This window comes from Platichthys flesus, chromosome 11 (genome assembly GCF_949316205.1).
Source record: "Platichthys flesus chromosome 11, fPlaFle2.1, whole genome shotgun sequence".
NCBI lineage: Eukaryota > Metazoa > Chordata > Actinopteri > Pleuronectiformes > Pleuronectidae > Platichthys > Platichthys flesus.
In genome coordinates, this window is record NC_084955.1 from 9,163,650 (window position 1) to 9,175,407 (window position 11,758).

The following is an 11,758-nucleotide window of genomic DNA, read 5'->3' on the forward strand; positions in this document are numbered from 1 at the left end:
TTTTTTTTTAGACTCAGCTCAGTGTTTCTTCTTCTGAGCACAGCTTAATTTCTCTGCTCCAAGAAGACAGCTTAATGAATGGGCAGTAATGGAAAGTCTGCGGCACAGAAAACATCATCTCTCATAGATAAGTGTTATATGCTGATGTTCCTTTTTTAAAAGAATAACCTGCAGTTCACAATTTCACCAGTAGAGAGCACAAGTATGCTTTTAGCAACAGGACGCCCACAGGGCATCTCCTGCTCCGGAGGCCCATGATGCTCCAGTGAGAGGTGAGATAAAATCAACTTAGGGGCCAGGCGTCTTGTTATTTTCTTTAATTCACGCAACAGAAAATAAACTAAATGCATTGCATAGCATGTACATCATTCCTCAGTGTGAGCAGTGACAGAGGACTATCTAATCCAACAGTGCAAGATGAGCCACTTGCCAGAAGCCCAATAAATAAATCCCTACACACAAGTAGCTGGGTGTTTGAAAAACAAAACAAAAAAACAATCATGCAGGATACAACAACTCCAACTTTTGTATCAGAGCAACAGATCCTAAACGCAACTCTTCTGTAAATGAGACGCTTGTTGGTGATGATGATGATGATGATGATGATGGTGATGATAATGGTAATGATAAAAAGCAGCAACCGGATCTGAAACCATTGCAAACAAGGATTAAGCTGTACCGGGTTTCAAGTTTTACGATAAGGCACACACCACTGTAATATTAAACTCCGATTACAATCTTTGGTAATACTGCACTCAAGTGCTGTTGCTATAGCAGCCACGGCAGAAAACGAGCAAAACACAATTAATTACAAAATCATATCAAATCCATACAAAAGTGAAAAAGAACAAGATAGGAAATATATCGTGGTGTTTACATACACAAGAATAACTTCTCAACGATTAATTACCAACTTAATTTACTTACATTCATCATCTCTTAGGTTCTGCAGCAATTTTACAATTTACATAACGCACAATATTGCTGCAAACGTCACCTGACAGGTTCCATACCCACATGACCAGGCTTCGTAATGTCATACTGTACTAAATGAGCATTTCAATCAAATCAAATACTGTCCCTACCTCCCGCGTCGAAAAGAACAATTACAAGGTTTGAAAACCAAGAAAAAAGGAAAAGAAATTCTCCAAACTGGGGAAAAAAAACTAATGCACACAGCTAAGGTCAAGAGACGCGTGTCCATTTCCAAAAAGCCACGTTGAACTAAGACTCTGACAGCTGAGTGTTCCCTTTTCCCCCTCCGCTCTCCTCTCATCCATCATCAGGACGACTGCTCCTACGTCTCTTCACCTCTCCGTCACATTCGCTCGCTTTTCAACAGTGAACCCTGCCCGACGCCTCTTCCAAAGCAAAGCTCGAATGCATAAGAGTCACACCTCCACTAAAACATACATCCAGGAATTGATTGTGCCGTTAAACAAAAAAAACAAAACAATATTGTACATTTCTATGTACAGTATGTACAGTCAGTTCATGTGGAATCAGAAGTTGAAAAGGTTGATGAAGTCTTGAGGGTAGAGCGGCATGGTGCAGCTCTCTGGGTTGTTGGCCGTGCACGGGTGGTTGGTGTCCTGCAAACGAAAAAAAAGAAAAAAAGAAACACAACCGTCAGTTTTAAATGCAGTCCGCTTTTCAGTTTCATCTCGTGCAACATTTTATGTACGTCTCTAATTTGGTTAAAAGTGAAAGACAGAAGAAGGAAGTACCTTCCAGAAGAGGATGTGACAGTGTGAGCAGAAGTGCAGGGTGTCACTGTATTGTTCTCTGTGAGGATAGCAGCGGCTCAGCTTGAAGTACATCTTCTTCCACTCGAGCTGACCTTTATCCGACACCATCAGGCGCTTTCGGATCTGAGGGAGAAGGAAACAGACTTTTAAGACGTGACCCAAGAAAAATACTTTGACATCCAAATTGATTTAACGTTTGCCTTCTTGAGGAGTTCTTTCGCCTGACATTCACTACTTCAAATGTACTAAATAGGGGGGGAGATTTAAGAAGCCTTCATGTATCAAGGTTTTTTCTTCCCTGACACAAGCTGAATCTTATGCCTCGGACCTGTGGGTATCATCTCTGTTACCTACTTTGGCTCATAGCTCAGTGCATTTCACTCGCTTATCAGGGGAATGCTTTCCAGTGTGGTGCAGTGTCCCTATGCAAACCCTAAGCCCTCCCATTATCCACGAGCAACTCGAGTTTATCACACAGATATTCTCCAGAGGGGATGTATGTGAGAACGCAAAAGTCAGAGTGAGGGGCTCTGGACTCTCGCCAGAGTTTTTCCTGCCAGTGACCTAGAAGGTCCGGATGAGCCCATGTGAGACAACAGTGTATGTTTCGAAACACGACTAATGCCAAAACTGGAAAAACAAACAAAAAGAAAACATATAGCCCTGGACACAGACGAAAACGTCACGAGACCCCATCACCCATTCATTTTCTAAGTACCTGTCTGTCTGTGAAGTGGTGCTGGCAGAGTCTCTTCCACAGCAGCCGGTCCTCAGTGAGGGTTCCCAGCTCGGGACACACTTGGCCCAGGCTGACCAGGTCCCTGCCGTCGGACAGACGCTCCATGATGTTGAGCTGCAGGTTGACAGGCAGGTCCTTCAGAGTCATGCCCGTAGATGCAGGCTGCAAGAAACAGGAAGCAGAGTTAGTGAAGTTGATTACGATAGAAACATGAAGTCGATAAATTCAACACACTATGAGGCACTTTTGAGTCTGGCTCGTGCTCCTGTGTTTCGGGCCCACAGCCTTACCCTGTTGATCTGGATGTTGTCCAGCTGATGCAGCCACTGCAGGATGCGCTCCATGCGGTGCACCCAGATGTTGATGTTTCCCACCAGGACGGACTTGCCCATGTCCTGAACCAGATCACACAGCGAGTCGTACAGCGTCTGCAGCAGCTCTTTGATCGGACGGACGTTCTGCTGGTCATTAAGGACTGTGGGAGGAAATCCAAAACAATCAGTTAGACTCTATTCATTCCTTCAGTGATGTTGTGAAAGTGACGGGGGATTAACAGCAACCAGGAAAACAGTAAAAAAATATTTATTGAGAATCATCAAAAATCTCAATGTCAAACTAAATGTTTGGATTGGCTGTGCAGACGCCCTGATAATATTTGGCCGACAGGTTTCATCAAGCCACCTAAACAACCTGAATCTGTTTAGCAGAGGGAACATTGGAGTTTACACTGTGGCTTGCTGGGGGATCTGGTGACTGTCAGTGTTTTTCACTGAGCTATTAAAGCCCTACATTTACCGCTCTGCCTGCCCCAGATGCTGTCAGGGCTCATTTCCTCACCTACTTGTGCATATGATTTCATGTGTGCTCGTTTTATTTCATTTAAACTTGAACCAACAATGAAATCAAATCGACTAGGGGCTGAATTTTGCATATGTATCAGAGAGTAAAATAAAACCCTTAGACAAACTAGGAGGAAAAACGAGTTGAGTGAGAGAGGTGTGACAGGTCTCACCTTTCTGCACCACCTTCTCCAGAATATTTATGTAATTCTTCTGCGCCACTCCGCTGAGCGAGGGGAGCTTGGACTTGGCGATCAGCTCCAGGAGCTGGAGGAGAGACAGAAAGAAAGAAACACAACATAAATTTCCTCCTGTCATACGCAGAGACACTCTGTTCCACTGGGTCGTCATTTAATGTTTCTTAGAAAGGCACATTTGTCAATAAACACTGGAAAAATAAAGTCTGGAGCCGCTCCACCTGGTCATTACTCTCAACTGAAGCTGAACAAATAACAGCATCTTGAATCGGATCAGTCCGGGTCAGAGTCTCTTTGGGGGGGGGGGGGGGGGGGGGGGTAGCTTCTGGAACATGCTGGACAGCGGCCCAGTCTGTCAACTACACCAGCCTCCACAAACAGGGTCTTAATCATTTGACTCCCGATACTGCTCGTCACATGAATAAGCTGAATCATTTCATAGCGTGTGTGTGTGTTTGCGTCTGCATTGGCCGGCATACGAGCAATGGGTTCCAGGGCGGCATGAGAGGCATGCGACAGACGCTGTGACATCATGGAGAATTTCACGTTGACCCCCTTGCTCAATCATTTGACCCAATCATGTGACTTTTGTCAGCAGGCCGACATCAACATATTGTGGGGTACTTTCTGGTGAACTGGAAGGTGAGTCAGGCAAACACAAGTAGACTGCACAAAGTACATTTCTGAATTTATTTAAGTGGAAAAATACAACTTCATGACATGTACCGCTAACAAGCATTCAGATAAACTCTGAATGAAAAAGTGATGAGATTGAGGATCTTAATAACACCCAACTTTGAACTATATTAAATCTCACCTACGTGCTCTAACCTCCCTTTCCGTTTTTACCAGTTTTAAGCTCCTTCTCTCCCCCCTGGCTCCTTTTTTCATTCTTTCAAGCTCCATTCCTCAAACCTAATCCCATGCCCGTCTTCTTTTAGCAGCTCATCAAGTCTTCCTCTCTTTGTAGAGCAGCCAGGCAGAACAATGTGCATTTCTGTATCTACTTTTAGCCGCCGCTGTTCGCTAAATTGCACTTCATGGCTTGGCGTGAGGCTCCCACTCTTTCCACAAACACACCGACAGTATCAGAAATGCTCAATCTTAGTGTTATATGAAGGACGTGCTAACAGCAGTTACTAAGGTTTCTATCTCCTTGAAATAACCCTGTGTGCCTGCTCCTGAGAGGTGGGAGCTCCCCTTGTTGTTTTCTGTTTGTGGAAGAACCTGATCTGTGTAACTGAGACGGGGGTTAAATGAACCTGCAAATGCCATCAGACGCAAGCGGTGGAGAGCAGTGACCTGGGACACGGCGTCCAGACTAAACGCTAGAGTTACAAGGCCATATTGTTCTCCGGGCTTACCACACTGCCCTGCACTCGTTAGCTGGCACATAAAAGGTCAATCCAAAACTCCAAAGAGAGAAACGGCCAACTGGTGGATGACCTGTAGAATATCAGAAGCCGATATCTCAGGAATATTATAAGGCTGATGGAGCAGATCTGTTTTTATTGGTTAATGACTGTAGTTAAAGACGAAAAAACTAGAGTAGCAGCAGGAAAATAAAGTCTGGCGGTGGTGTGTGCTGCTCCGGCGTCCTTTTAGTCACCTCAAACAACCACCAGGTTCTGGTTCCATAAACCCCCCCTGTCAGTCGGTCAGACCTCATCGCACAGCTGTCAACCCCCCCCCCACCCACCTCACACCAGGAGAGGAGAACACGACCACATGCAGCTCTGGGCTCCCATGGGAGCACATGTGGGAGAGCTGGTGTACAGTTCAGTGGCGTGGTAATTGGATGTGAGGGGTAAAAGCTCCCCATCTAAAGTAAAGAATTTACTGCCGATGTCCCATAATGCAATAGCAGTAGTGATTGTGTATTGTAAATTAGTATGATGGCTAATAATGATTTGATGGACATGATTTGTTAAACCATTTGGCCTCCCTGGTGAATTAGCTATATACACAGAGTTTTGTAAGGTTACAACACAGTGTGTCAACAAAACACATCAGACTTGTTTAAAAGAAATTGGCTAAATTGACTTAACTCTGCAGTAAATAAGAATTTATCTTCAATACAGTTAAATCTGGTAAGGCCAAATTCAGCAATCATATTACAGAAGAATTTCAATGTATGACACAGTTTTATTCTAGAAGAAACATGGACAAACACTCCCTGGGTCCATGTCATCAGCACTTAGAGACCCTTGTCTGCAGAGCATTGATAAGAGCCTGGCCGAGGCCTACACACCCTCTTAACCTTAAACCCGTCTGTGCCACAAACACAAAAAATAACATCAGAGGGAGACAAATAATAGAAACTGGAAGAAAGGAAAGAGATGTGGACTCACTCTGACGATGTAATTAAATCTCCTGGTGTCCTTGATGGCGCTGCAGAAATCCAAGCGGTTGAAGGCCTCTCCCAGTGTACAATATCCGTGGCGCTGGGAGAATTTAATTATAAGGGTATTAGATGGTGATCCTCTGCCAGAGTATAAAGTTGTCTTGGCGTGTCTACATTAGCAATGATGATGATATGAAAAGTTGATGTGAAAACTGAATGAGTTTGTTTGTTACCTCCTTGGTGCTTCCTTTATGAACATAAATCCACTTTTCCATGTGGAAATCTGTGAGAGAGCGGAAGTAATACATTAGCGGCGCGCCCTCATTAAGCAGCTCATGAATACACACATCAAAAATAAGTTACAATTTCAGACCGAGTAATGGAAATAGAGTTTAGGAAATTAAGGAAAATTTATAACAAACAATAATATTAGGAGGAGGCCCTCTCATGAAGGTTGCATAACGTCCTCATGAGCCTATTTCTGCACTGGAAACCTGACTTTAGTTTATTATGACATGATCTTTAATCCCACACATATTTTAAAATCCATTTACGACCCATTGCATGTTTATATGAAGTGTCTGTTTAATGGTGACTCACAGGGGACCTTGCTGTTGTTGTTCATGAAGTCCTTCTTCCTCTTCTTGGCAGCCATGTCGTAGCCGAAGGAAAGCAGCAGGTTCTCCTTGTTGAAACACTCCTCCTGCTCGGCTTTGCAAAAGCTGGGGAAACATATTGAGACACACTTAGTTCACTTCGCAGGTTTATCCCACCACAGCGTCCGGCTTTTAAAGTGACATGAGCTGCCCTCCTCTGAACTGAAAACACCCTGCGGAAGGCTCCCTTGTGATTTGATTAGAGCCTGAGGTCATGTTAAAGATTGGGTGTTTGGTGTGCGTGTGGTCATTCTTGGAAGCAGCACAGACTCAACAGATGATTGTTAATCCACTCACTTGTTGTGAGGTTATTAATAGCTCAGTGGGAACATGGCAGCATGAAAAAACAAAGTCTGACACCGTCCTCCTTCAAGGAGGAAAGTAAAAAAAAAAGCCTTCAGCAGATCGCTCAGCTTCAGAGACAAGACTTGTGTTTATGACCAACCTCTCCACGGAGACATTGTTGTTTGTGTCGTCAGCTGATGTCCTTTTCCATCCCTCCTCGGTTTTCACCCAGCTCTGACCCGGCGACCTCCAGTCCTGTCCGAGAAACGGCATCCTGTGCTCCGTGCGGTGACGTCAGTAAGAATAAAGTTTAAAAAGTGTGGTGAAGTGGTTCCTGTGTTTGCACGCGCTAGTGTATGTGTCTGTGTGTGTCTCCTTTGTGTTGTTTCTTGTTCTCTACTGTTGACATCGCGCAGCTCCTCTTATATGTCCTCACACCACAACCCGGAAACGCGCGAAGGACCGCCCACTTCGGAAACTTCCTCGCGCAGCAGCACGTGGCTTTGTTTATCAACCCGGGCGTTGCAACATCAAGAGGGAGAGAGAGACAGGGAGGGAGGGGGAGAGAGGGGGAGGGAGAGAGAGAGAGAGAAAGAGGGAGGATGAGAGAGAGAGAGAGAGGGAGAGAAAGAAAGAGGGGGAGAGAGAAGGAGGGAAAGAGAGAGAGAGACAGAGAGAGGGGTATCACAACTTTCCATGTCATGGAACAAAAACACAGAGATGGAGGACAACATGGGGAAACAGAACTCTGCAGGATTTTGAAGACGTCTCTATAAGATCACGTGTTCAGGGCTCAGGAAGCTGTTATGCAACCTTCTCTAGGCCGTGACCATCGGTGGAAGAGTACATTTACTCAAGTACTCTACTGTAGTTGTGTGTTACTCGAGTATTTCCATTTTTAAGATATATTGTACAAAACAAAACACTTAATATAGTTAAAGGCTGTAGTCAAGTCATGGAGGAATCAATCAAATCCCTGCTACAGATATAAATAAACCCCAACCACTCACTTGCAGTAAGAGTCACATTTTGTGTCTCTTGGTGATGTTTTTAAGTCTTGTTATGATTGGTTTTGTTCCAATTTCTCCTTATTTTGCATCTGCACAGTTTGTTTGCATTTGTGTGTATATGACCTCTGTCTCTTTGTGGTTGTTTTGTTGCTCTTTGTATTCTGGTAAATTTTTAGAAAAAACAGTCCCCCTGATTCTCAGTCCTTGTATTATAAATAGCCAAAGTTGTCCTTTGGATTCCTTTGTGTGGGAATAAGAATGAGTGTGACTGAGATGGGGGGGGGGGGGGGGTTGTACTGCTAGTGCTCAGTTGTATGTCAGTTTTCCCAAAACAGTATCCACTGATCCGTGGAGAATTGTTGAGGGTACTGTGTTTGTTTTGGGCCCTGTCTTTTAAAAGATAATGTGTAACTAAGTGTGTCCAGGGCACCGGATCACCTCTTATCAGCTTCATTAAACATATGACATATTTACTCACTCGTCTGTGAGGCTTATATATACAGTTCAGATATATATCTGCTTGTTTTAGTCTTTAATAGCCATCCTCATGCCAGTTAACACTGTACTCTCATACACAGGAAGCTTGTTGAAAAGTAACGTCGATTGTTGTGGTTGTGCAGGGTCAGAAGGAGTTGTGTATTTGTTTTGTCATTAGCATACAATACGAATGACAACTAAGAGATCAATGAGGAAGTGCTGTTATCACGCAATCACACAAACCCCGACCTGATCACTGATATGTGAAGGACTGAAGTTCACTTCCTTGAAATGCTGCAGCGTGACAATCACTTTGTTTGTGTATTTGTTGCCAGTAACATGCCACTGCAGCAAGTACGCATGATTGTGTGTCTGTATCTGCATCCATGTGACTGAGTGTTTGCTAAGTGAGGCAAAAGGGGGTGGGGGTGGGGGGGTCTGGGCCTTCATAAATCCTGACACCCTATACAAAGAGCAGAACATGTCAGCAGCAGGCACATGGTGTGAAACGAGTGTGCACTTGTTTGAGATACCAGCGCATATGTGTGTAAGCTCATCTCGTTCTTCACATCCTGTGAGAGAAGCATGATCAGGGCTGCTGATGTGGCCAATGTGGTTTTCCTGAAGCACACTCATCACCGATGGCTGCACACTGCTCAAAAATAGCAGATAGTTGACAAAGGTTCTACTGATGCCTTTTCCTCTGTTCCTCAATTCAGACACTTTCCCTTTTTGTAGTATTTAACGAGAATGAGTAAGTATATTGCTCTCACGCAAAAAACGTGTCATGTCAGTCTCAGTTTTCATTAATGAGTAAACGCAATGTTCAGTACAGCTCTTGTGTTGCTGAAGGTTTTGCAACAGGTGCATGTGGGTGGCTTTAGGTCTGAGGTTTTCATATAGCACGCTGATATGTAGTAAAGGTCAGACAGCTCTGCAGACATCATGCATGTTCAAATCTGTCAAGAAGACGTTACAAGAGACATGACAAAATGTATTCTGACTGGGCATATTGATCACGATTTACAATTGCTGCCAATGCAGAAGTGGCCCACACTGAAAAAGTTTCCAACATGTATGAGCCACATGTTGTGTGTATAAAAAGGGGAACCTGAAGTCTGAAATGTATTATTATGTGAGCAGCAGGTTGGCCTATACAGTGATGTGTGTGGTTGGTAGTGTGAGTTCTAATGTCTAACTAAATCTATTTTGAGAGCAGGCCAAACTACAAGATGACTTGGAAAGTCCCTGCAAGTGTTTGGTCAGTTGGTCAGAAGGTTTGAGAAGGAAGCTATGACCTATAGGCTCATAGGGGTAAGGTTTAGTTCATTCTCTGAGTCACAAACCATGTGCTCTGGGATTTTGTCCAACTTTTTACGGACATAGAATGGTTTACACAGGTCCAACACACATAAAAGGAAAAAGTAACAGTGTAAATTGCGTGTATTTAATGTTCATAATCCCTATAAAGTCCAATTGCTGTAAGTGTTTCTCTGACTACCTAGCATTATCAGCACGTTAATGTTTATATATCTGTCAAAATATCTATTTAATATCTATTTAATGGAATGCTGGAAATTCTGTGAAGTTATTTATGTACACAAGCAGATGTATTCCAATGATTCCAGTGACACACTAAAATGATTCACCCAATACCTGCTGCACATCAGCACGTTAGCATTGCCATTGTGTGCATGTTAGCTTTAGCATTTAGCTCAAAGCACTACCATGTAGTGGTGTAGTCTCTCTTGTCCCAATGGGAATGATATAAACAATCAATATATATTACAATGTATCTCTATTTATTCATCTCTATACGTATATATCTATATATTTTTAACTATAAATCTCTCCAATATGTATGTAATACAATGTATCTCTATTTATTCTTCTCTATACGTATATATCTATATTTTTTTAACTATAAATCTCTCCAATATGTATGTCAATATTTTTTGGGGACATTTGGAAGCATAAGGCATCAATTCAGTTAGAAGGTCAGTAGTGAATAATCTCTCTCTGCCTTTCTTCCTAGTCGATCATCTTTGTTTTTGTTGTGATGTGAGTGGACGTGACAGCTGGTCAGCCCAACTCAACCTCCAAAAACCCCTAATGACAAACACATACACACACACACACACACACACGCACATGTTCTCACACTTACACACAGACACACACACCTGTTGCAGTTTCTTCAGAGTTTCATTACTCTCTCAGGTTCTCTGTTGTGAAACACTGCTCATCAGTTTCTCTCTCTCTCTCTCTCTCTCTCTCTCTCTCTCTCTCTCTCTCTCTCTCTCTCTCTCTCTCTCTCTCTCTCTCCCTCTCGTCCTCTCTCACATCTCCCAGCTTGCACAGCAACCAACTGGGCCACATGCCTCTGGTGCAACATTTGCCCTCTTGTTTGTTTCTCAAAATAACATCAGATCACCTAAACACTGTAGTTTTTCCAGACCCCCTCCAACCTTTTTCTCTCCCACTGTCTCCTGGCCTCCATTCGCTGGCAGCGGGTGACTGAAGCACCTGACCCGGTGATTTCTGGTTTCAAAGAAAAGCACATATAGACTCCTGTGAAAGAGCTCCTTGGTACATTATGTTTACCCCACATGAAACCGCAGACGTTGGTTTCTAAACAGTTTAGCTGTGGTTGATATTTACTTTAAGGCACCATTTCAAAAGAGGTTACGTAATAGTTTACAAAAATCAGCATCTCTTCTTATCAACATTGTGTGTCATCTTTTAAGCAATCCCAAAAGTCCTATTATAGCAAGAAGAACAATATTATACAATCTACTAACTGCAGTTAGTAGAGTGCATACCTCCGCCAAGGTCCAACTGTCCCCTATCAAAACACAACTAAATTCACTAGATACATATTTTTATTTGGATCTGCATTAAATTGCATACACTCATAAATTTCAGTCCCAGATTGATTATTCTCCAAGATATCAAGAAAATGTTTTCATTAAAGAAGTTAATGAAAAAAAATCCTGGATGTGTCCCTTGATACGGATCCACACTAAAATGTAATGGTCCTTCCACAAACACAGAAAAAAACATGAACTCTTTGGCAATAATAAATAACCAGTGATATCCTGTCCTGCTCACTAAACCAACAACTATATTTGATTTGGGTGTTCTTACAGACTCTGTCCACAGTTCTCCTTTGTATCTTCACATGCTCTCTGTCTGAGCAGAACCACAGATATTCAGGTTAACACGTGGAGAGCTCTGAGGGCAGCCCTGGCTTTAATTTCACCTGCAACAAGCAGACCAAAATCTTTCAAAAATAAATCCTGCAGGATAAAATGTAGGGCTTCTGATCTTTTCCAAATTATCTTCTGTTGTCTTGTGTGTGATGTAGCCAGGAACCTGCCCTGGCATGTGAAGAACACAAGTGCGAGTGGGTTCAAACAGACACAGAGAGTCCAGACAGAGAGTGATGGAGAGAGGCCTCATG

The 11,758-nt window shown here is 43.2% G+C and overlaps 1 protein-coding gene across 1 annotated transcript; it reads right to left on the reverse strand.

Annotated features, from left to right (window-relative positions):
• Positions 1 to 302: 302 nt before the first annotated feature.
• fbxo32 (F-box protein 32) lies at positions 303 to 7,230 on the reverse strand. The gene is made up of 9 exons (XM_062399544.1): positions 6,969 to 7,230; positions 6,468 to 6,589; positions 6,101 to 6,150; positions 5,875 to 5,967; positions 3,500 to 3,593; positions 2,778 to 2,962; positions 2,467 to 2,649; positions 1,728 to 1,871; positions 303 to 1,592 (listed from the first exon to the last, which is right to left on the reverse strand). The coding sequence occupies exons 1-9, from the start codon at positions 7,079 to 7,081 to the stop codon at positions 1,503 to 1,505; spliced, it is 1,074 nt and encodes a 357-aa protein (XP_062255528.1). The 5' UTR covers positions 7,082 to 7,230; the 3' UTR covers positions 303 to 1,502.
• Between the last annotated feature and the right edge of the window lie 4,528 nt (positions 7,231 to 11,758).